The sequence below is a fragment of the Nothobranchius furzeri genome, chromosome 12 (genome assembly GCF_043380555.1).
Source record: "Nothobranchius furzeri strain GRZ-AD chromosome 12, NfurGRZ-RIMD1, whole genome shotgun sequence".
NCBI classification, from domain to species: Eukaryota; Metazoa; Chordata; class Actinopteri; order Cyprinodontiformes; family Nothobranchiidae; genus Nothobranchius; species Nothobranchius furzeri.
The window spans coordinates 8,455,748-8,480,374 of NC_091752.1; the positions used below are offsets into that span (position 1 = coordinate 8,455,748).

The following is a 24,627-nucleotide window of genomic DNA, read 5'->3' on the forward strand; positions in this document are numbered from 1 at the left end:
AACAGGATATGAGGGACGTTTATCAGGAATTCTGGTCATGGCGGACCTGACCGCTCATCAGAAGCATGCCCCACGGTGTTGGGGCTGTAGCTAACGGGCTGGATGCCTTGGCCTCCCACATGCCTCTCTTTAGGTTTGCCCTGACTGTGCTGTACAGCTTAATAATGCAGTCCAGGACTATTCTCATTTATATGTCCTGGTGATCAAAACTAACACCTTCTTTTTCCTAGATTCCCATTATTTCAGGAGTTTTGGAGTTGTGATCAGGAGAGCAACCCTTCACCCGAGAGGTTGTTAGTTTGATTCCACTTGTCAATGTACCTAGGCAGGACTCTGACTCCACATTACCTCTTGAACAGAAATAGAGGGATGGCTGGATGGATGGATGGATGGATGCAGGGCTGACAAACTTAGATCGTTTACATGCAGGAGAGCAGGGACAGTGTGGATTCTTCAGCGTGATATATGTTTATGTTCATGTATTTAGCAGACACTCTTGTCCAAAGCAACTTACAGGTGATATTGGAGGTGTGGCGTGAGAGCGTGTGAAGAGGATCAGACGAGTGTGTCTCATGCTCACTGCATGAGAGTTGGCAGCCCTGTGGATGGAATGATAGATTTACTGGTTGCATTGAGACTGGTAAACAATTGTTATTATTAATTTTCTTTTTTCTTATTTAACACAGTGCAGTAATTAGATGTTTTTGTTGTTGTAGTGTTTTTTTTTTTTTTTTTTTTTTTTTTTTTACCTTCGGCATAATGATTAATATGTTAAAATAATCATCTTGCAGGGTTGAGGTTTGGTCATTTCATTCAAGCAGCATATTGGAAAGACTGTAGATTTTCACATCACCACCATCCTTAAAACGGAAGTTTAAAAAGGTCAACAAAAATGGTATCCTGGCAAGCCAGACTACATACATTTTTAATTTGATCTAGTTCATTAGGCTGCAAAAATGGGACCCCCGAGTTTTAGGTGTGATGTAAGACGACGTACTCCAGACCAACAGGTGGCGCCAATGAACCTTCAGGCCTCACGCGCGTCAATCACCTTAAACTAGAAGAAGAGTTGCACTTGTTTTATTTTGTTTTGTTAACATGTGACGGAAAGTTTCAATTCAGCGGCTGAAACCCACGAATGTCTGATTATTAGTGGACATGATGCTAAACTCTGGATTAGAGAGTCCTCCTTCGGCGGCACCAACGTCAGAGGTAACGGCTAGCTTAGCATGTTTTAGCTTAGCCTAGCTTAGCTCTGATACAGTTAAGTTTCCCTTTCTCATCTAGTTTAAATCTAAATTTTATTTAAGGCCAGCCGTGGTTTCAGCAGAAATCAACTTATTAAAACATTTAATTATTTCAGGAGAGTTTTCATAGTCATACGTGCGAGAAATCACAACATTAGCTGCGGTATTTGGTGCAAAACGAAAGATAGATATGCAAATATAGAAAGTAAAAATATACTCATGATAAAATAATAATATAAAGTGGCAATACTCAGAGAAACGGTTACTATATAATGTAGGTACTAATCGGAGCGGACCAGTTAAGGTACAAACAACACCGGGTCATGATTATTTTATTTATTCTTTATTTATCCAGGAAGGTCCCACTGAGGTTACAATCCTCTTTTTCAAGGGAGTCCTGGCCAAGAGGCAGCAAATGTTACAGTTTCAAATGTTTCAGTTACAGACATGTTATGTACTAAACTATAGAAGGTAGTTACAACACAGGGAGTCCATCTCAAGGGCTCAAAGTCTGATTTTAAATGTATTCAAGGAGATAAACTCGGTTAATTTCCAGTTTTCCTGCAGCCTGCTCCATGCAGAAGGAGCAGAGTGAACGAAAGCCCTTTTGCCCAGTTCGGTGCGAACAAACAGAACACAAAGTAACAGCTGATGGTTTGCACACAGACTGACCCGCACTTGTATATCGCCTCTCAGAGTAAGGACTCCAAAGCGCTTTACACTACAGTGCATCATTCATCCATTCACACACTGATGGTGATGAGCTACGATGTAGCCACAGCTGCCCTGGGGCGCACTGACAGAGGTGAGGCTGCCGAGCACTGGCGCCACCGGTCCCTCTGACCACCACCAGCAGGCAAGGTGGGTTAAGTGTCTTGCCCAAGGACTAGGGCTGTCAACTTTAGTTGTTTAGTCGACTAATCAGTTGATGCCATCTTGGTCGACTGACATTCTCATAGGTCGACCAGTTGCATAATCATTTTTTTCATTAATGATATTTTCGTTTATTTATTCCTTGATAAGCAGTAAAGTATTACTGGATTCTAAATGTAATAAGTGTATGTTTTATCCCCAACTTTAAATGCTTTAATTTAAGCTGTTTGTAACAGCGCCACAGGTTAGCACACCACAAAGAACATTCTGGAGCCGCACCGCACGTGTGACTGGCTGCGCATCACAACACATGGATGCTGCTTCGTGCTGAGCAAGGAATATGTAGTTTTGCTGTATTCATTCGGTTGGAACGCTACTTGTTTTGGGTGTAGTCCACAAGATGTCGAAGAAATCCAAATCTTTTGTCTGGATGCATTTTACAAAAAAAAAGACGACAAGACTGTGGAGTGCAAGCTATGTGGTCGAAAGCTAGCTTACCACAGCTCAACAACCAATATGGCCCATCACCTAAAAGCGGTAAGCGAAATATACATGTGCCAGAGAGCCTGTCATGTCTTAGGCTATGCCTAAAGCTTATATATTTCACTGTTTATGTACTAGGCACATCCCCAGGCCATGGCGCAGGCGCCAGGAAGCACTCAGACGCAACTAGAGTTGGTCCATCCTCTGTCGGCAAAAAGAAAGGAGGATATCCTTAAAGGGATTGTGCATTACATCGCCCAAGATATGAGGCCAGTCAACACAGTGGAAGGAAAAGGCTTCAAGGAAGTGTTTAAAATCGTCGAGCCAAGATACACTGTGCCAGCACGGGATGCTGCGTTCGCGGTTTGATGGACTTAAATTAAAATCAGTTTCTCCAATCCTCCGAGGCTGTAAGCCTCACAACTGATTTGTGGTCTTCGCTTAGAATGGAGGCATACATGACAGTTACGGTCCATTTTATCGACGCAGACTGGAAAATGAATAGCATTGTGTTAGAAACAAAACAGATGGATGAAGCGCACTGGGGAAAACGTTGCTGCGCGCCTCACTCAAGCCGCGGATGCTTACCACATTCCACCAGCGTTGCGGGTGTCAGTGGTAGCGAACAAGGCTGCCAACATGGTCCTCTCGGTGGAATTACTGAAAGGATCCGGTAAGTGACGAGACAGGTGAGTTGGTCAGGTGTGCAGGCCACATCCTGCAGCTGTGCGTAAATGCTGCCCTAAAAGAAGAGCCGGTGGCGCGCACAGTCGCTGCGGCGCGTCGTCTTGTTGGGCACTTCAAAAAACGACACCAAGCAAAAACGGGTCTGAAAGAGAAACAGGTGCAGCAAAAAGCTCCTGAGCTCAAACTCATCCAGGATGTGGCCACCCGGTGGAACTCCACCTGCGTTATGTTGGAGCAACTGTTGGAACAGCGCTGGCCCATCACCGCCATTTTATCGGACCCCAATTACTGCAAGAGGAGTGACAGCAGCACTTTGGACATGACAACAGAGCAGTGGAATGTGGCCGAAGACATCACAGACGTTCTTAAGCTCTGACCGAGCTGTTGTCGGAGGAGACTAACACATCCCTGTCTGCGACCTTCCCACTGCTTAAGAATAAAAAAAAATGTCATCTTGTGGTCACAGATAATGATAGTCCAACAAAGAAGAACATGAAACTTAAACTTGTGCAGGAAATAGATAGTCGATGGAAACTCAAAGACCGAGTTGTGATGACGAGCAGCCTGTACATTTTAACTGCAGTACTGGACCCGCACTTCAAACAGCTGCCTTTTCTTAATGGCGAGAAACGGGACGAGGCCTACTCTGAAGTCGCACAACTTGCACAGAGGCTAAGCCTCTCAGGAGACAGCACAGAGCAGACCGGTGAAGATGAGAACCCGCTGGCAAAAAAACAAAACGGCAAAAGAGAAGGAGATAGCGATGCTTCTTCGTGGACACGGTGCAGAGGATGACCCCGATGAGCCGAGCGCACAGAGATCCTCGCAACGAAATGAAAGATTATCTTCAGGACAGAAGTAAAGTGGACACTGTTGTGGGGCCACTTGTGTGGTGGAAAAATAATGAGGAACGATCTCCACGGCGTCCCTGCAACCTCCATTCCTGCAGAGCTCATATTCTCCAAAGCCGGATTTATTGTTAAGTCGAGGAGCTGTCTTTTACCCAAGAATGTGGACATGTTGGTGTTTTTGGCCCACGACATTAAAAAGGTAAAATAGGTTTGCAGAGCTGCAACGGACCTTAACGAGCCCATTTATAGATTGTTCTTTATGTTTTGTTTGAAAATAGCCTAAATAACAAATTAATAATATAACAAAACAAAAATAAATCTGTAGGCTCCCCTATTTTACAGCCTGCTATTATTAGGAATATTTTTTGGCTATTTGATTTTTTTGTGTTTCTTTTAGAACAAAAGCCTGTATAAACAAGAGCTTTTGTTAGGATTTTTCATTTCTATTTGGCAGTTATATTTTTTGTAGCATGTGTGTGTGGCCAGGTGTGTGATTGACTGCTGCTAGACCCAGGACAGCTCTCCTCACCTTGCGCTTAAAAAATCACTTAATTTGTATTAAGATTTGTATTAATGTTATAGTTTTATTGATTTATTATTGATCTTTTTTTTTCAATTTTTGTTTTATAAATGATAAATGACAATTGTTTAATAAAAGTTCAATCTTAATGCAAAACGTAGTCTTTATTTGTTTATTTTTTCAGTCGACTAATCATTGCGCAGGACTGGACTTTGGTCGACTACAGCCCTACTGTCCAGAGCCGGGATCGAACCTGCCAGTAGCTGCCAGAAGTCACACTTCTCCTTGAGATTAATTTACAGATGTAGATGGGTAGTAATCCAAGCATGGCCTTCTGCACCAATGTCCCAACCTCCTGGTGGATGAACAAGACCATCCCACTGGAGAAAACAATCCACAATGATGGGTCAGTGGTCTACCGTTAGTAATAAACCTCAGTGAGGCATGATAACCACATCAATCTTACTGAGACACTGTACTGAGGCATTCACACACAAAAGGTCTCCATAATCCAGAATAGACAGACATATTGCAGTAACTAGTCGTTTATTTTGCACACAAACCAAGGTATTTGTATGTGTGGACCACCTCTGGGATATTTCCCTCAGGAGGGGTCACTGAGGGCATCTTTTGAAAACAACATTAGCTTAGTCATGTCAGCACCGAGGGCCAATTGCAGCTGTGAACATGTGACTGAAACCAAGCGACTGGAATGGGCAGCCCTATGATTGTCATTCATGAGTCCAACAGCAGAGGGGAAGAAACTGTTCTTGTGGTGAGAGGTTCTGGTCCGAGTGGATCTGAGCCTCCACCCGTTTTCCAGGGTGACACGGGTCAGCTGTTATTCGACCTGCGCGCCGTGATGTCCTGGATGTAGTGAAAACAATAATATAACGTGTGTTCTGGGCTGTGATGTAAAGTAAAAACGCTGTAATGATGCCACACATTAAATCTGTACCGTGTGAATAACACCTCTGAGTTGTTTATTTTCTGTCTGTAATAACAGACCACCTTGGTGTGCCAGGGAGGAAGCAACCAGACCTACTTCTGCCAGTCGGGCCACCGCTGCTGTGAAGATTCTCAGTGCTGCAGCTTCATCTATGAAGTGTGGTGTGAGTTTAGCATTTCTTTACCTTTAGTCCTTCCGTGCCTTGGGACAGTGAAGGCAACGGTGCTAGCAGGAAGCCAGACTGTCCACTCCCAACTCCCCTCCCTCCCCGGGGCTGACCTGCATGCAGGGCATCCCTGAAACACCTCCCCTGGGAGTTGTCCTGACCAAATGCCTGAATCACCTCAGCTGGCTCCTTTCCTAACGGAGCAGTAGTGGCTCTACTCCATGTCTGTCCCGGATGTCCAACCTCCTCAACCTACCTCTAAGGCTGACTATCAGACTATGGGTGAGGATGGAGTCTGAGATTGACAGATGGATTGAGAGCTTCTTTTTCTGGTGTCATCCACCTGTCGATCTCCCTCTGTCTCACAGTAGACAAAGACATTAAGATGCCTAAACACCTCCTCTTGAGGTAAGACCTCTCCCCAGATCCAAAATGAAGGATCTCCCCTTTAATCTGTGTCTAATTTATTCTGTCATCTTGGCTCTTTATGTGTTACAGCAGATAAAGCATACTCAAAAACATCTGCTTTGGTGCTTTTGAGTTGAGGATCATAATGTGTACAGTACACTCACCTGGTTATTGTTTTAGACCAGGTGCGTGCTCAGAACCAGCACTAGGTGTGTGGGGATCATAGTGAATGCAGATTTGAGCTGTCAGCGTAGCGCCTTTCATCATGTCCAGAGATCTGCATCCTGTCTTAATCCAAGTAAACATAAAAAACTTTTAATCCCCACATTCATGTTATGTGCTTTATTTTTGTTCATGGTCTTCACTAACTGATCTGTGAAGTAGCCCCCCCCCCCCCCCCCCACCACCACCACCACCACCACATAAAGCCCTGAACATCAAAGCTACACCCACAAGAGCACCCAGTGTTAAAACACTAACTGTACACACTTGTTCTGATAACATTTTAGGACTTTTATAACATTTTGTGTTTTTTTTAAGAATTGAATTATGCGGATGTTGATTTTCTGTTTTTATATAATTTTTCTGATGGATGACATGTTTATGTTGATTTCCTGTGGGCTGTGTGTAGGGTTCTGGCTGCTGTGGGCCCTGATCATCATCCTGACGTGTTTCTGTCTGTGTCAGCACTGGCGGGCCAAGCAGCGTTTCCAACTACAGCGCCGGCAGAACGAGATCAATCTCATGGCCTACAGAGAGGCTCACAATAACTCTCACCTCCCCCTCTTCCGCAGTATGTCTGTCTCCTCACTGAGACATCTGGTTACCATGACTACCTGCACACATTCTCAGTTCTTCACATTGTTGGCCAATTAAATAAAAAAGATTCTAATTAGCTCTCTTATTACCAACCTGTTGCCGGCGAAAGGATTTGACATGCACACTTCTCATTACCGTAATTCCTGAATTGTTTGAGATACCTGCAACATTCCAAAAGTACTGAAAAGGCTTAGAAATAGGGCTTACTGTGCATAACGATACATTACGGTAATCTCAGGGATTCCCCCGTAGGAGCTCGTGCTCGAGTCACAACAAAGAATCACCAGTGTTCGATATTTTTCACCCTAGATTCTCCGCATCATAACTGTTTTATGGCTAATCGAATTAAAATCATTCCAACAGTTTCTAAATGTACATAACACTAGCTTTCCAGTGAGGTTCTGCATGATCTAATCCATGTTGCTCCCAAAATCGCTATTAGAGGGAAATCAGCATTTCGGTATCACAGAAGGAAACGGAACAAACTGCGACGGGGAAAAACGGAGAACGAAACGGAGGAGATTATTAGCATCAGTAGCTTTTCTAAAACTATGGAAATGCCTCAAAGAAAATCCTCCCGGTTGATTGAGTACCCCGGAAAACTATTTCTGTAGATAGTGACCACAAGGAGGGACAGATACCTGCTAACCAGGTGATGTCAAATGTTTGTACAATCAAACTTGTTTTCCTTTCGAACAACACTCGACTATTTACTAATTGTAAGATTCAGCTTCATTCCAGCATTATTTATATTTGCAATAAATATTTATTGAACTGAAAATGGATTTTTATATTAGTGCAGTATTTTATTAGTTGACTTTTTGTCATCAAAAGTTTTGCTTTCCCATTTCATTATTACCTTTTATCTGGCTTGTTGACATTTATAATGCTGGTAAAAATGTAGCTACAGTTGTGATGTATGAGTGTTTTTTTATGTTACCTATTCTTTATTTTCCTTCATGCCGTTCTCTGAACCGGAGCATTTACCTACCTGTGGTCACAGGCAGGGCCTCAGTCAGCAAGTCAGAGTTACAAACATTCTGCTCTTTTCAAGTTTACAGCTATAAAACAAACAAACAGGCGGCCCAGTTATAATTATGGTCATAAGAGGGTTAAAGAAAACAAAACATGTTTCCTGGTGTTGCTTTGATGTTTGCTAGTGTTGCTAGGATATTTCCTGGTGTTGCTAGGATGTTTCCTAGTGTTATTTTGATGTTTGCTAATGTTGTTTCCTAGGATGTTTCTTGTTGTTGCTTTGATGTTTCCTAGTGTTGTTTCCTAGAATGTTTCCTGGTGTTTCTAGGGTGTTTCCTGGTGTTGTTTCCTAAAATGTTTCCTGGTGTTTCTAGGGTGTTTCCTGGTGTTGCTTTGATGTTTCCGGGTGTTGCACTGATGTTTGCTAGTGTTGCTTTGATATTTCCTGATGTTGCTGGGATGTTTCCTGGTGTTGCTTTGATGTTCGCTAGTGTTGCTAGCATGTTTCCTGGTGTTGCATTTATGTTTGCTAGTGTTGCTAGGATGTTTCCTGGTGTTGCTTTGATGTTTCCTAGTGTTGCTTTGATGTTTCCTAGTGTTGCTAGGATGTTTCCTGGTGTTGCTAGTGTTGCTAGGATGTTTCCTGGCGTTGCATTGATGTTGCTAGTGTTGCTTTGATGTTTTCTAGTGTTGCTAGGATGTTTCCTGGTGTTGCTTTGATGTTTCCTGGTGTTGCATTGATGTTTCCTGATGTTGCACTGATGTTTGCTAGTGTTGCTTTGATATCTTCTGGTGTTGCTTTGATATTTCCTGGTGTTGGTAGGATGTTTCCTGATGTTGCTGGGATGTTTCCTGGTGTTGCTTTGATGTTTGCTATTGTTGCTAGCATGTTTCCTGGTGTTGCTATGATGTTTGCTAGTGTTGCTAGGATGTTTCTTGGTGTTGCTTTGATGTTTCCTAGTGTTGCTTTGATGTTTCCTAGTGTTGCTAGGAGGTTTCCTGGTGTTGCATTGATGTTGCTAGTGTTGCTAGGATGTTTCCTGGCGTTGCTAGGATGTTTCCTGGTGTTGCATTGATGTTTCCTAGTGTTGCTAGGATGTTTTCTGGTGTTGCATTGATGTTTCCTGGTGTTGCATTGATGTTGCTAGTGTTGCTAGGATGTTTCTTGGTGTTGCTAGGATGTTTCCTGATGTTGCATTGATGTTTCCTAGTGTTGCTAGGATGTTTCCTGGTGTTGCATTGATGTTTCCTGGTGTTGCATTGATGTTGCTAGTGTTGCATTGATGTTTCCTGATGTTGCATTGATGTTTCCTAGTGTTGCTAGGATGTTTCCTGGTGTTGCTAGGGTGTTTCCTGGTGTTGCTTTGATGTTTCCTAGTGTTGCTTTGATGTTTCCTAGTGTTGCTAGGATGTTTCCTGGTTTTGCATTGATGTTTCCTAGTGTTGCATTGATGTTTCCTGGTGTTGCTAGGATGTTTCCTGGTGTTGCTATGATGTTTCCTAGTGTTGCTTTGATGTTTCCTAGTGCTGCTAGGATGTTTCCTGGTGTTGCATTGATGTTGCTAGTGTTGCTAGGATGTTTCTTGGTGTTACTAGGATGTTTCCTGGTGTTGCTAGGATGTTTCCTGATGTTGCATTGATGTTTCCTAGTGTTGCTTTGATGTTTCCTAGTGTTGCTTTGCTGTTTCCTGGTGTTGCATTGATGTTTCCTGGTGTTGCATTGATGTTGCTAGTGTTGCTAGGATGTTTCCTGATGTTGCATTGATGTTTTCTAGTGTTGCTAGGATGTTTCTTGGTGTTACTAGGATGTTTCCTGGTGTTGCATTGATGTTTCCTGATGTTGCATTGATGTTTCCTAGTGTTGCATTGCTGTTTCCTGGTGTTGCATTGATGTTTCCTGGTGTTGCATTGATGTTGCTAGTGTTGCTAGGATGTTTCCTGATGTAGCATTGATGTTTTCTAGTGTTGCTAGGATGTTTCTTGGTGTTGCTAGGATGTTTCCTGGTGTTGCTTTGATGTTTGCTAGTGTTGCTAGGATGTTTCCTGATGTTGCATTGATGTTTCCCAGTGTTGCTAGGATGTTTCCTGGTGTTGCATTGATGTTTCCTGGTGTTGCATTGATGTTGCTAGTGTTGCTAGGATGTTTCCTGATGTTGCATTGATGTTTCCTGGTGTTGCTAGGATGTTTCCTGGTGTTGCTAGGATGTTTCCTAGTGTTGCTTTGATGTTTCCTAGTGCTGCTAGGATGTTTCCTGGTGTTGCATTGATGTTGCTAGTGTTGCTAGGATGTTTCTTGGTGTTGCTAGGATGTTTCCTGGTGTTGCTAGGATGTTTCCTGATGTTGCATTGATGTTTCCTAGTGTTGCTTTGATGTTTCCTAGCGTTGCTTTGCTGTTTCCTGGTGTTGCATTGATGTTTCCTGGTGTTGCATTGATGTTGCTAGTGTTGCTAGGATGTTTCCTGATGTTGCATTGATGTTTTCTAGTGTTGCTAGGATGTTTCTTGGTGTTACTAGGATGTTTCCTGGTGTTGCATTGATGTTTCCTGATGTTGCATTGATGTTTCCTAGTGTTGCATTGCTGTTTCCTGGTGTTGCATTGATGTTTCCTGGTATTGCATTGATGTTGCTAGTGTTGCTAGGATGTTTCCTGATGTTGCATTGATGTTTTCTCGTGTTGCTAGGATGTTTCTTGGTGTTGCTAGGATGTTTCCTGGTGTTGCTTTGATGTTTGCTAGTGTTGCTAGGATGTTTCCTGATGTTGCATTGATGTTTCCTGGTGTTGCATTGATGTTGCTAGTGTTGCTAGGAGGTTTCTTGGTGTTGCTAGGATGTTTCCTGATGTTGCATTGATGTTTCCTAGTGTTGCTAGGATGTTTCCTGGTGTTGCATTGATGTTTCCTGGTGTTGCATTTATGTTGCTAGTGTTGCTAGGATGTTTCCTGATGTTGCATTGATGTTTCCTAGTGTTGCTAGGATGTTTCCTGGTGTTGCTAGGGTGTTTCCTGGTGTTGCTTTGATGTTTCCTAGTGTTGCTTTGATGTTTCCTAGTGTTGCTAGGATGTTTCCTGGTTTTGCATTGATGTTTCCTAGTGTTGCATTGATGTTTCCTGGTGTTGCTAGGATGTTTCCTGGTGTTGCTATGATGTTTCCTAGTGTTGCTTTGATGTTTCCTAGTGCTGCTAGGATGTTTCCTGGTGTTGCATTGATGTTGCTAGTGTTGCTAGGATGTTTCTTGGTGTTACTAGGATGTTTCCTGGTGTTGCTAGGATGTTTCCTGATGTTGCATTGATGTTTCCTAGTGTTGCTTTGATGTTTCCTAGTGTTGCTTTGCTGTTTCCTGGTGTTGCATTGATGTTTCCTGGTGTTGCATTGATGTTGCTAGTGTTGCTAGGATGTTTCCTGATGTTGCATTGATGTTTTCTAGTGTTGCTAGGATGTTTCTTGGTGTTACTAGGATGTTTCCTGGTGTTGCATTGATGTTTCCTGATGTTGCATTGATGTTTCCTAGTGTTGCATTGCTGTTTCCTGGTGTTGCATTGATGTTTCCTGGTGTTGCATTGATGTTGCTAGTGTTGCTAGGATGTTTCCTGATGTTGCATTGATGTTTTCTAGTGTTGCTAGGATGTTTCTTGGTGTTGCTAGGATGTTTCCTGGTGTTGCTTTGATGTTTGCTAGTGTTGCTAGGATGTTTCCTGATGTTGCATTGATGTTTCCCAGTGTTGCTAGGATGTTTCCTGGTGTTGCATTGATGTTTCCTGGTGTTGCATTGATGTTGCTAGTGTTGCTAGGATGTTTCCTGATGTTGCATTGATGTTTCCTGGTGTTGCTAGGATGTTTCCTGGTGTTGCTAGGATGTTTCCTAGTGTTGCTTTGATGTTTCCTAGTGCTGCTAGGATGTTTCCTGGTGTTGCATTGATGTTGCTAGTGTTGCTAGGATGTTTCTTGGTGTTACTAGGATGTTTCCTGGTGTTGCTAGGATGTTTCCTGATGTTGCATTGATGTTTCCTAGTGTTGCTTTGATGTTTCCTAGTGTTGCTTTGCTGTTTCCTGGTGTTGCATTGATGTTTCCTGGTGTTGCATTGATGTTGCTAGTGTTGCTAGGATGTTTCCTGATGTTGCATTGATGTTTTCTAGTGTTACTAGGATGTTTCTTGGTGTTACTAGGATGTTTCCTGGTGTTGCATTGATGTTTCCTGATGTTGCATTGATGTTTCCTAGTGTTGCATTGCTGTTTCCTGGTGTTGCATTGATGTTTCCTGGTATTGCATTGATGTTGCTAGTGTTGCTAGGATGTTTTCTGATGTTGCATTGATGTTTTCTAGTGTTGCTAGGATGTTTCTTGGTTTTGCTAGGATGTTTCCTGGTGTTGCTTTGATGTTTGCTAGTGTTGCTAGGATGTTTCCTGATGTTGCATTGATGTTTCCCAGTGTTGCTAGGATGTTTCCTGGTGTTGCATTGATGTTTCCTGGTGTTGCATTGATGTTGCTAGTGTTGCTAGGATGTTTCCTGATGTTGCATTGATGTTTCCTAGTGTTGCTAGGATGTTTCCTGGTGTTGCTAGGGTGTTCCCTGGTGTTGCTTTGATGTTTCCTAGTGTTGCTTTGATGTTTCCTAGTGTTGCTAGGATGTTTCCTGGTTTTGCATTGATGTTTCCTAGTGTTGCATTGATGTTTCCTAGTGTTGCTAGGATGTTTCTTGGTGTTACTAGGATGTTTCCTGGTGTTGCATTGATGTTTCCTAGTGTTGCTAGGATGTTTCCTGATGTTGCATTGATGTTTCCTAGTGTTGCTTTGCTGTTTCCTGGTGTTGCATTGATGTTTCCTGGTGTTGCATTGATGTTGCTAGTGTTGCTAGGATGTTTCTTGGTGTTGCTAGGATGTTTCCTGTTGTTGCTTTGATGTTTGCTAGTGTTGCTAGGATGTTTCCTGATGTTGCATTGATGTTTCCCAGTGTTGCTAGGATGTTTCCTGGTGTTGCATTGATGTTGCTAGTGTTGCTAGGATGTTTCCTGATGTTGCATTGATGTTTCCTGATTTTGCATTGATGTTTCCTAGTGTTACTAGGATGTTTCCTGGTGTTGCTTTGATGTTTCCTGGTGTTGCATTGATGTTTCTTAGTGTTGCATTGATGTTGCTAGTGTTGCTAGGATGTTTCTTGGTGTTACTAGGATGTTTCCTGGTGTTGCTAGGATGTTTCCTAGTGTTGCTAGGATGTTTCCTGATGTTGCATTGATGTTTCCTAGTGTTGCTTTGCTATTTCCTGGTGTTGCATTGATGTTTCCTGGTGTTGCATTGATGTTGCTAGTGTTGCTAGGATGTTTTCTGATGTTGCATTGATGTTTTCTAGTGTTGCTAGGATGTTTCTTGGTGTTGCTAGGATGTTTCCTGGTGTTGCTTTTAATGTTTGTTAGTGTTGCTAGGATGTTTCCTGATGTTGCATTGATGTTGCTTGTGTTGCTAGGATGTTTCCTGATGTTGCATTGATGTTTCCTGGTGTTGCTAGAGTGTTTCCTGGTGTTGCTAGGATGTTTCCTGGTGTTGCTTTGATGTTTCTTAGTGTTGCTAGGATGTTTCCTGGTTTTGCATTGATGTTTCCTAGTGTTGCATTGATGTTGCTAGTTTTGCTAGGATGTTTCTTGGTGTTACTAGGATGTTTCCTGGTGTTGCATTGATGTTGCTTGTGTTGCTAGGATGTTTCCTGATGTTGCATTGATGTTTCCTAGTGTTGCTAGGATGTTTCCTGATGTTGCTTTGATGTTTCCTAGTGTTGCTAGGATGTTTCCTGATGTCGCATTGATGTTGCTTGTGTTGCTAGGATGTTTCCTGATGTTGCATTGATGTTTCCTAGTGTTGCTAGGATGTTTCCTGATGTTGCATTGATGTTTCCTAGTGTTGCTAGGATGTTTCCTGATGTTGCATTGATGTTGCTTGTGTTGCTAGGATGTTTCCTGATGTTGCATTGATGTTTCCTAGTGTTGCTAGGATGTTTCCTGGTGTTGCTAGAGTGTTTCCTGGTGTTGCTAGGATGTTTCCTGGTGTTGCTTTGATGTTTCTTAGTGTTGCTAGGATGTTTCCTGGTTTTGCATTGATGTTTCCTAGTGTTGCATTGATGTTGCTAGTGTTGCTAGGATGTTTCTTGGTGTTACTAGGATGTTTCCTGGTGTTGCATTGATGTTTCCTAGTGTTGCTAGGATGTTTTCTGATGTTGCATTGATGTTTCCTAGTGTTGCTTTGCTGTTTCCTGGTGTTGCATTGATGTTTCCTGGTGTTGCATTGATGTTGCTAGTGTTGCTAGGATGTTTCCTGATGTTGCATTGATGTTGTTAGTGTTGCTAGGATGTTTCCTGGTGTTGCATTGATGTTGCTAGTGTTGCTAGCACGCTTGTTATCCCTGATGTTAATGACTATCTTCCCTTCAGGACTTCTACCCATCTACCTTCTACCTGCCTATGAAGATGCAGTTAATCACCCAGCTACCCCTCCTCCTCCTTACACCCCTCTGGAGTCAGCACCTCCCCCTGAGGAGGCCCCCGTCTTCCTGTCTGCTCCCTCTCTCCTCACTAATGCTTATGCAGCATTACCGGTGACTCCAGAGGCCACACAGATCCACAACACCAACCATAACACAGACTGGATGCCGGGCAGGTACCGGCACTTCACTGGAGACTCTGGGATAGAAGTGTGTGATGGCCTGGAGCTGTGGGATCAAGAGGAGTTTGATGAAGAAGAGGAGCGATGTGATTGCTATGAGACATGACAATACACCATCAGTTGTGATTGTTGATTCCACCTGATTGTGACAAATCTAATGAGACAGACTCAAAGACAAATTAAAGTGAATTAATCCAAAACTTCCAAAGTTTTTAGGAACATCCAGATGAATGTATCTGTTCTTCAAAGTTAAAGGTTTTTATTTCCTGGATTAATTTTACATTAAAACTTTGTTTTGGTGAACACCAGAAATAAATGTAAATAACTTCTGATGTAAAAATTGTTTCTTTAGACAAACTAGAAGGGCTCCTGCCAACAGACAAGGGACTGAGTTTTCGAAGCAGTTTATTAAATTCATATGCAGCTGGGTCAGGAATCGCATCGGTTCTGAGCTTTTATTTTGAAGGTGTTTAGCTCAGACTACAGCCTTTTACTTTTTTAGATTCATTATTAAATGAATGAAAAGCTGATTTATCACCAACTAATGAACCCAAACCCGGGCAAAGACGTCCACACCCAGTTTTACTGCTTCTGTTAAACAATCTGAGCTCACTGGGTTTGTAAACATGGAATATAAATGTTAGTGTTGCATTAGTTATCATGGTTTACCTGATCCAGTCTCATTTAAAGTAACATCTGGGTGTGAAAAGTTTTTTTTTAGATGTTTGGTGAGGGATGCCTGCTGGTGCTGGTGAAGTTCTGACCCGCTCCAGCACCATGTCCCACCTGTCTCTGTGCCTCCCCAGTACAAGGGACTATCACAGTAAAGATGCAGTTCCATTGACTGGTTAATGGGACTGGCTAGTGGTGGTGTAGTGGTTAGTATTGTTCCCCTGGTATCCTGTGTCTCTCCTGGCCCGTCTGCTTTTGAATCGGAACCAGTTCAGCAGATTTTGTGTCCGTTTAGTTTAACCGAATCTTAAGTCAACCTGACCCGAAGGATGTGTGCGCACGCGCGTGCACGTGTGTGTAAACGGAGAAGGTGTCGAGTTGTTAGGAAGATGATTACTGAGAATCAAGACAGGAACAAGGATTCTTGGTGTCACTCCCTCAAAAAGAATGTTTAATTTTACTTTTTCAAACAGATAATTTTTGCATTTTGTACAAATTATTCTGGTAAAAGTTCTGACAAATAAATTATTTTTCCTTTTTTGACCTTAGATGACTTGTTTTTAGCAAACACCCACGTACACTAATAACGTAAGCCTTTTGTGGTAGCAAACGCTTCCCTCCTCACTAATGTGTAGGTTTCATGCTGCCTTTTGTCTTCAGATTCTGTGTGCTGAGGTTGTGATGGGCCATGTTTTGGTCCCCTGCTGTTCTCCCTCTACAGATCCTGACTGCACAGCCACCCGCAGCTCCAACGCCATCATCACTCCATTTTCTGATGACACAGAAATGCCTGGTCACAGAAGGCAACTGGAGAGATGGAACCATGCCAACAACCTCCAGCTCAACATCTGCAAAACAAACAAAAAAGAAATGGTGGTGGACTTCAGGAGGGAACAGCTGTTATCCTACTCTCTTCATTTGGTTGTGATCCAGTAGAAAGAGGGGTGGCTATGCAGAGAAAATGCCACAAACTCATTTTTAGTGTCTGTAAAAATTGAACTTGAAATCAAATGTAAAGAAATTAGAAACAACCTTTCTGATTTTTCTCAAATCAGAGTGAAAAGTAACCAGGTCTACTCTGGTACTACAAAAAGACAATCCGTGTTGAAGAATTAAGAATTTTCACCAAAAGTATAAAAAATAGTTTAGAAAACGTTAAAACTTTACGTTTGCTAAAAGTTTATTGTGTATTTCCGGTTTCAAAATTTAAAACACCCGTTTCCCTACAGGTCGAAGTGGCGGTTCCTGTCGATACCACAAGAGGGCAGTATTGTACCACACGTCAAGGGGAAATAAAGAGGCGGGGCTTTTGGGGAAACAAGGAAGTGGGTCTGATTCACTGCGCAGGTGCGCCGCGCCGGTTTCGAGCGGGCCCATTTGAAAACAAAGATGGAGTTGATATCTGCACTGCAATTTTTGCGGTTAAACGAAATTCCCAAAGGTAAAACTAAATAAAGTTCTTTTGTGGTTATCAGTTACCGACGGTTTCACTACGTAACGCAGACCCGTGCTAGTTAGCGTTATAGTCCTTATCTCCGACGTCGAGGGTTTATTTCCACGCTGAGATCAGCCTGCTGCAGAATAACAGCTCAGATCAGACATTTTATTATATTTTAGCTGAAAGTTGTTAAGTCTCATATTTCCAGCAGACTAATGTGACCTTAAACTCACTGACCACATCGCGGTTACTTCTTTCCAGACTGGGTGGATGCCGTGTGGGACCTGGAGTTCACCGAGGAGAAACCTCTAGATGACTCCATAGAGGAAGAGCTCCACGCCTGTAGAGAAGATGCCTTCAGAACCCTGTACCACTGTTTAGTCGTCCACGCGGCTGACCAGCAGCAGTCTGCAGACGCAGCTTCACTGGTAAACTCAGCTGGTCCTGATGTAGCTTCCTCTCAGGGTCAGGGACTACACGCTCGCTGTCCATCACCGGGATTATTTGTAATTTTAACACTGACAGATTAGGACAGATTTTCAGCTATTCTAAAGTTTTCTTCTAACAAAACACAAGTTTTAGAGATAATATTTGCAGTTTAGTCTTTATTATGTTAATATTCCTGCCTCCAGGATGTATTTGTGGTTTGCTGTGAAATAGTCCTCCATGTAAATGGCAAATGGCCTGTATTTGATATAGCACCTTCTAGGGTGCTGGAACCCCCCCCCCTTTACAACACACACTGGTGGGGATGAGCTACGATGTAGCCACAGCTGCCCTAGGGCGCACTGACAGAGGTGAGGCTGCAGAGCGCTGGCGCCACCAGTCCCTCCGACCACCACCAGCAGACAACGTGGGTTAAGTGTCTTGCCCAAGGACATAACGACAGTGACAAGCTGAGCTGGGCTCGAACCTGCAACCTTCCGATTACAATCAATCAAAGCTTTATTTATAAAGCGCCTTCCGCAACCCTGTCAGGAAGCCCAAAGCGCTGAACATGGTACAGTTGTAGGTAAATATATTGAATAAATCAACAATAAAAGCAATTCAAATTACAAAATACAAATTACAAAATACAAATAACAAAATAGAAATTACAAGATAGATGAAACATTCTGGTACAGGACAAATGTGTGAAACACATTTGGATTGAGTGGATGGATTGCGTGAACCAATTAAAACTGTGAAATAAATTCAACATAAAAGAGGGCCAAAGTCAAACATGTTCTGGAAACGCCAAGCGGAGGAGGTGAGTTTTTAGGTGATTCTTAAAGACTAGCAGAGAGGGGGACAACCTAACAGAGGGTGGCAACTGGTTCCAGAGTAACGGTGCTAGGACTGAGAAAGCCCGGTCCCCACGGGTACGGCACCTAGAACGAGGGACAGCGAGCAGGCCTTGGTCAGAGGAGCGCAGGGGAATGTTTGTTCAGGAGAGTGGCCAGATAGGGGGGAGCACCACCCTGGAAGAAATGATAAACAAAGACGAGGATTTTGAATTGTGAGCGATAGCAAATCGGAAGCCAGTGCAGGGAGGCCAGTGGAGGGAGGCCAGAACTGGACTGATGTGGTCCCGTTTCCTGGTCCCAGTCAGGAACCTGGCGGCGCTGTTCTGCACAACCTGTAGGCGACGCAGTGATGACTGACACAGCCCTGCATAGAGAGAGTTGCAGTAGTCAAGCTTAGAAATTACAAAGGCATGCAGTACCCGCTCCAGGTGGACTCTCGACAGCATATGCTTGATTTTTGCAAGACGTCTCAGGTGAAAGAAACTGGACCGGATCACAGAATTGATGTGAGCATCAAATTGAAGTCCTGCATCAAGTTTCACCCCCAAACTGGTAACAACTGGTTTTGAGTATGGAGAAAGAGGGCCAAGATCAACATAACGATCCACATTCCTGCTGTTGGGGTGAAAAACAATGAGCTCTGTCTTTCCCTCATTCAGATGTAGATAGTTGGACATTAGCCAAGACTTCACCTCATTAACACAGGACACAAAGGACTGGATAGAGTGACCTTTCTCCTGACACAATGGAGAGTAAATCTGGCAATCGTCAGCATATAGATGGAATGATAGGCCATGTTTACGAAAGATTGACCCCAGAGGTAGCAGATAAATGGCAAACAAAAGAGGACCAAGGATCGACCCCTGCGGGACCCCCCAGCAGAGCCCCTCCCAAGAAGAAAAAACATCACCCAGTTTTACGCAGAATGTCCTGTTGTGGAGATACGATCTAAACCAATCCAGAGCAGACCCTTTGATTCCAACCCATCGTTCCAAGCGATCGAGTAGAATCGCGTGGTCAACTGTGTCAAAGGCTGCTGTCAGGTCTAACAACAGAAGCAGCACAGATGTTCCGTGATCTAGTGATAGATAGATGTCATTTAGGACCCTCAGTAGAGGTGACTCTGTGCTATGGCCAGACCTGAACCCTGATTGGAAAACCTCAAACAGATCAGAGTCAGCTAAATGTGAGACCAGCTGCTGATAAACGACTTTCTCAAGCAGTTTCGATGTAAAAGGCAGGGTAGAGATAGGCCTGTAATTTTCTATCACAGAGACATCAGCACCAGGTTTCTTCAGGGTTGGCCGAATAACAGCTGCTTTCAAAGCAGCTGGGACCACACCTGTGCTGAGGCTCCCATTGATAATCTGACCAAGTGAAGGGCCAAGGCACGGAAAGGCAGCCTTCCAGAGACGAGGCGGCAGAACCTCAAGTGGAGAGCCAGATGACTTCTGCCTCATAACTAGCTTATTCAGCTCGGAGCATGAAACAGTATTGAGGGAGCTCAGGGTGGGTGGTAATGGAGGAACTGGAACAGGGTCAACAGAGTTACCAGAAATAGCTGCTCTAATGCTTGATACTTTATCTACAAAGAAACTGTGAAAATCTTCAGAGTTTCCAGCAGCTGTAGGAGACATGGAGCTAGGCTCCTGATACACCAGAACTGAGTTTAGCGTTTTGTAGAGAATCTTAGGATTATTGGAGTTTGTCTCAATGATGTTTGCAAAATAGGCCATTCTGGCAGCCCTCACAGCATCCTGATAAACAACCAGAGATGCTCTGAACAACTCACGCGAGACCTGTAGGCCATCCTTTTTCCACTTTCTCTCAGAGGATCTACACGCCCGCCTACAAGCCCGTGTGACATCAGAGAGCCAAGGCTCCCTCCTAGACTTGCAAAGCTTGAGAGGAGCAACTACGTCCAGGACCTGATTACAAAGTAAATCAGAGTGTTGTGAATAGTGATCAATGTTAGATGGATCTGGGTTAAAGGTCTCTAACCTTACAGACATACAGTCCACAAACTTTGAAATTGTTTCTGCATCCAGGGCTCTGAACCTAGTAGCTGGAGTTTCACACACAGGGACAGGATATGGCAACGTAACATCACAGAGTATTGGAGAATGGTCAGAGAGCACAGGAGGCAAAGTCACAAGGTTCATGACGGGTAGACCAAAAGAGAGAACCAGGTCCAGGGTGTGACCCCTGGCATGAGTTGGGGACGATACCCATTGAGTTAGATTGAATGAATCTAGCAAATTAAAAAAACCTTTAGCAAGCACATTATCAGGACAGCAGATATGGATGTTAAAATCACCAAAAAATAGGACATAGTCATATTTTAGGATGCAGTCTGCCACAAGATCACAGAAATCATTAAGGAAGTTAGAGTCAGTCTTTGGAGGGCGATAAATCAGCACAACGAGCAGGCGGGGGGAGATGCACAGTTCAAATAAGCACAGTTCAAAGGAAGAAAATGACATGGTGGGTGTAAGCTGTTTACAAGGAAAGCTGGATTTAAAAACAACAACCAGCCCTCCACCTCTGCCCCGTGATCTGGGGGTATTCAAACAGGAGCAGCCAGGTGGAACCAGCTCCAGCAGGGTGCTTGAGTCACCAAACGGGATCCAGGACTCACAAATGCAGAGAAAACCCAGGTCATGCTGAATAAAAAAGTCACGAAGAATAAAAGTTTTGTTCAGCACAGACCTGGCATTGACCAGACCAAACTGGGTCTGCTGCGGGGCTGCAGCACCGAGATCGCACACGGGCCCAGTCTCCTTTAACTCTGTGCCCGTAACCGAGCGCAGATTCTCCCAGCAAACCCCAGTCTGGCAAGATCTTTGAGCCGATCGGCCGTGGCGCGGTGCCGGTTCACCCTCAGAGCCGGCCAAGTTCCCTGGGCAGGGCGCCGAGTAATCCAGGAGACATCTCGGAACCACCGGGTCAGAAGCTGGGCCGAATTGGGCCAGCCGCTTGTTCAGGGATCCAGGCCGACGTCTCACGCGCCGGCTACCTCTCTTTCCTCGTCTTCTCCGATGCTTCCTTCTCGAACTGGGACGGACAGAGGGCCGACACATCACGGCTTGGGGGGAGAGAGGAAAAGGGCAGTCCAACCAGCAGCATCGTCCGTGAGGTTCATATCTCGCACAGCCCGGTTCCCAGCGCGCGCTGCCGGCTACATCAACGGAAGGACGAAGCCTCAGCAGCTCGATCGTATGTCAGCAGAGGATCCACACCATTCAAAAAAAGCATCAGAGACAACAAAAATGCATAAAAGCCAATAAAACGCCAATAAAAACCAGTAAAAAGCAAGGTACCAGAGCATAAAGAGGACGAGCTGCTCGCAGCGTGAACCTGCGCGAGTGCCATCTTACTCGCCATCGCCTATAGGGCGAGCACTTCACTCCTGTGCCACCGTCGCCCTATAGGCGTTTTTGCTTTTAAAGAGTAGAATCTTGACGGCTCTTAAAGCTTCACAGTGTTTTTATTTATGAACCTACTTTATGTTCTAAGTAGGGTGGCACTTCCAATTATCGTGTTGCTCTGGGTGGCTGCATGTTGGAGTAGCTCTGTTAACTACATGTAAGTTTTACCTTTTTTGGACATTTTTTCTTCTAGCATCTTAAGAAAAACTGTATTTTTTGGACCTTTTACTTTTCTGTTTCTGGTGCTGTGAAGCTTAGAGGATTTTTACTGCTATTTTTTCCACTTTTTGAGCATTTGTTATGATGTGTAACCATGGCAACAAGCTGGTTTACAATCGGGAGCAGCTGATTAACATTGGAAAGGCTGAAATAATACCTCAACTGAAGCCACGAATCCCAAATGAGCTAAAACGCAAGAAGCTTGGATGCAGAGCGGGAGCAAAACGGGGACAGAGAAAGAGGAAATTCAAACCATTTCTTCCATTGATCATAATGGGCAATGTGAGATCACTGGCCAACAAGATGGATGAACTCCAAGCCCTATCAAGGACTCAGCCAGAGTATCGGCAGTGCAGTATTATGTGTTTCACTGAGACGTGGCTGCAGGACCATATCCCCGATTCCAGCGTCTCTCTGCCAGGATTCCTGACTGTACGAGCAGACAGAGATTTGAAGAGGAGCGGGAAAAGAAAAGGAGGTGGAGTGGCAGTGCTTGTCAACAACAGATGGTGCCATCCAGGTCATGTTTCAGTGAAATGTCGTCTCTGCAGCCCAGATGTTGAACTCTTGGCAGTAAGTTGTCGCCCATATTATTTGCCAAGAGAGTTCACCAGTGTTGTCTTGGCAACCGTTTATATTCCACCTTCAGCCATTGCTGAAAATGCATGTGATGCCATCAGTTCTGTTGTCGCTAAGCTACAAACCCAGCACCCAATGCATTTGTGGATATATCTGGTGATTTTGATCATGCCTCACTCTCTGCTACACTTCCAACATTTCAACAGTTTGTCAGCTGCCCCACCAGAGAACAAGACCTTGCATTTGTGTTATGCAAATGTAAAGAATGCATACATGTCCAAAACAAGACCTCCTCTAGGACAATCGGACCACAATCTTGTTTTTCTCTGCTCAGAATACAAACTACTTGTTCAGAGGCAACCTGTGACAAGAAGAACTGTGAGAAAATGGTCACAGGACGCTGAAGAAGCCCTGCAGGGTTGTTTTGAGACCACAGATTGGATGACTCTCAGCCAAGGATATGAAGAGGACATCAATGCCATGACTAGATGTGTCACTGACTATATAAACTTCTGTGTGGACACGTCATACCCACCAGAACAGTGAGATGCTTTGCTAATAACAAACCCTGGATCACCAGTGAACTGAAGAATCTGCTAAATGAGAAAAAAAGAGCCTTCAAGGAGGGAGACAGGGAATTATTGAAGAGTATACAGAAGCAACTGAAGATCAAGATCAGAGACGGCAAGGAGGCATACAGGAAGAAGCTGGAGAACAAACTACAGAGGAACAAAATCAGAGATGTCTGGTCAGGGATGAAGAAGATTACAGGCTTCACGCAGAGGAAGGATTGCACAGATGGCAGCCTGGACACAGCCAATGAACTGAACAAGTTCTTCAATAGGTTCAGTTCAGGAACAAACCCAGCATCCTCCTCGCCTGTCCCCAGCCAATCGGACATCCCATCCTCCTCTGATCAAACATTTTCCGGTCACACGCCAGCTCTTTTGTCCTCTAACGCAGTCATGGACTCTTCTGGTTCTATAAATCTGTCTTCAACCAAGTCAGGAGATGCTGCTGCCCCATTTACCTCCCCCTCCCACCTATCTGTCTCTAGAAGTCAGGTGAAGAGGCAGCTGGAGAGACTGAACAGGAACAAGGCTGCAGGTCCAGATGGTGTCAGCCCCAGGGTACTGAAGGCCTGTGCAGAGCAGCTCTGTGGGATTCTGCAGCACCTCTTCAACCTCAGCCTGACCCAGGAGAAGGTTCCCGTCCTGTGGAGGACATCCTGCCTTGTTCCAGTTCCAAAGAAAACTCGCCCATCAGTCAGTGACGACTACAGACCGGTTGCCCTGACATCCCACATCATGAAGGTCCTGGAGAGACTCCTGTTGGTCCACCTGAATAAGCAAACTAGAACATATCAGGACCCGCTGCAGTTTGCTTATCGCCATGGAGTTGGAGTTGAAGATGCCATCATCCAGCTGCTCCAACCAACCCACTGTCATCTGGACAAAGCAGGCAGCACTGTTCTTTGTTCATGTTCTTTGATTTCTCCAGTGCATTTAACACAATTCAGCCTGATGTACTTTGCCAGAAACTCCAGAAGACACAGGTGGGGGCCTCAACTATCGCCTGGATTAAAGACTACCTGACAAACGGACCACAGTTTGTGAGGCTGAAGAACTGCACATCAAATCAGGTGATCAGTAACATTGGAGCACCACAGGGGACTGTACTCTCACCATTCCTTTTCACCCTGTACACCTCAGACTTCCAGCACAAGTCAGAGACCTGTCATCTACAGAAATACTCAGATGACTCTGCAGTTGTCGGGTGTATCAGCGATGGACAGGAAGCTGAGTACAGAGAGCTGGTGGAGCGCTTTGTGGCATGGTGTGAAAACAATCATCTGACCTTGAACGTGAACAAAACAAAGGAGATGATTTTAGACTTCAGAAGAAACAGGGTGGAGTCAAACACTGTTTCCATCATGGGAGAAGAAGTGGAGGTGGTTGAGGAATACAAATACCTTGGAGTTCACCTGGACAACAGACTGGACAGGAGAAAGAACAGCGAAGCCGTTTACAAGAAGGGACACAGCAGACTGCACTTCTTGAGGACGCTTAGGTCCTTCAACGTCTGTAGCAAGATGCTGCAGATCTTCTACAAGCCTGTTGTTGAGAGTGTAATCTCTTCAGCCATCGTCTGTTGGGGTAGCAGCATTAGAAGCAGGGACCTGAAAAGGCTCAACAGCCTAAAAAAAAGGCTGGTTCTGTTCTGGGGACGACTGTGGAACCGCTGGAGGAGATCATGCAAAGAAGGATTCTCCAGAGAATCAAGAAAATGATGGACAACCCTGAGCATTCTCTTCACAAGACTGTCCGACAACGGAAGAGTGTCTTCAGTCAGATGCATCTTCAGTATCGCTGCAAC

The 24,627-nt window shown here is 44.2% G+C and overlaps 2 protein-coding genes across 3 annotated transcripts in view; both read left to right on the forward strand.

Moving 5' to 3' along the window:
* Positions 1-1,031: 1,031 nt before the first annotated feature.
* On the forward strand, positions 1,032-14,938 carry wbp1la (WW domain binding protein 1-like a). The gene is made up of 4 exons (XM_015944055.3): positions 1,032-1,212; positions 5,668-5,773; positions 6,816-6,977; positions 14,398-14,938. The coding sequence occupies exons 1-4, from the start codon at positions 1,159-1,161 to the stop codon at positions 14,733-14,735; spliced, it is 660 nt and encodes a 219-aa protein (XP_015799541.3). The 5' UTR covers positions 1,032-1,158; the 3' UTR covers positions 14,736-14,938.
* A 1,546-nt stretch (positions 14,939-16,484) lies between these two features.
* Positions 16,485-24,627, forward strand: part of ncapd3 (non-SMC condensin II complex, subunit D3) — a 34,731-nt gene continuing 26,588 nt past the window's right edge. For both annotated transcript variants that reach the window (XM_054749947.2, XM_054749948.2), the window contains exons 1-2: positions 16,485-16,742; positions 17,001-17,167. In XM_054749947.2, the coding sequence (XP_054605922.2) occupies positions 16,691-16,742; positions 17,001-17,167 (219 nt within the window). In that variant the 5' untranslated portion in view covers positions 16,485-16,690. The remainder of the gene's footprint in view (positions 16,743-17,000; positions 17,168-24,627) is intronic.

Coding starts and splice junctions, on each gene's coding strand:
- wbp1la (XM_015944055.3), top strand. CDS start 1,159: ATGATGCTAAACTCTGGATTAGAGAGTCCTCCTTCGGCGGCACCAACG. Junction 1,213..5,667: donor CGGCGGCACCAACGTCAGAG/GTAACGGCTAGC, acceptor CTGTAATAACAG/ACCACCTTGGTGTGCCAGGG. Junction 5,774..6,815: donor CTTCATCTATGAAGTGTGGT/GTGAGTTTAGCA, acceptor GGCTGTGTGTAG/GGTTCTGGCTGCTGTGGGCC.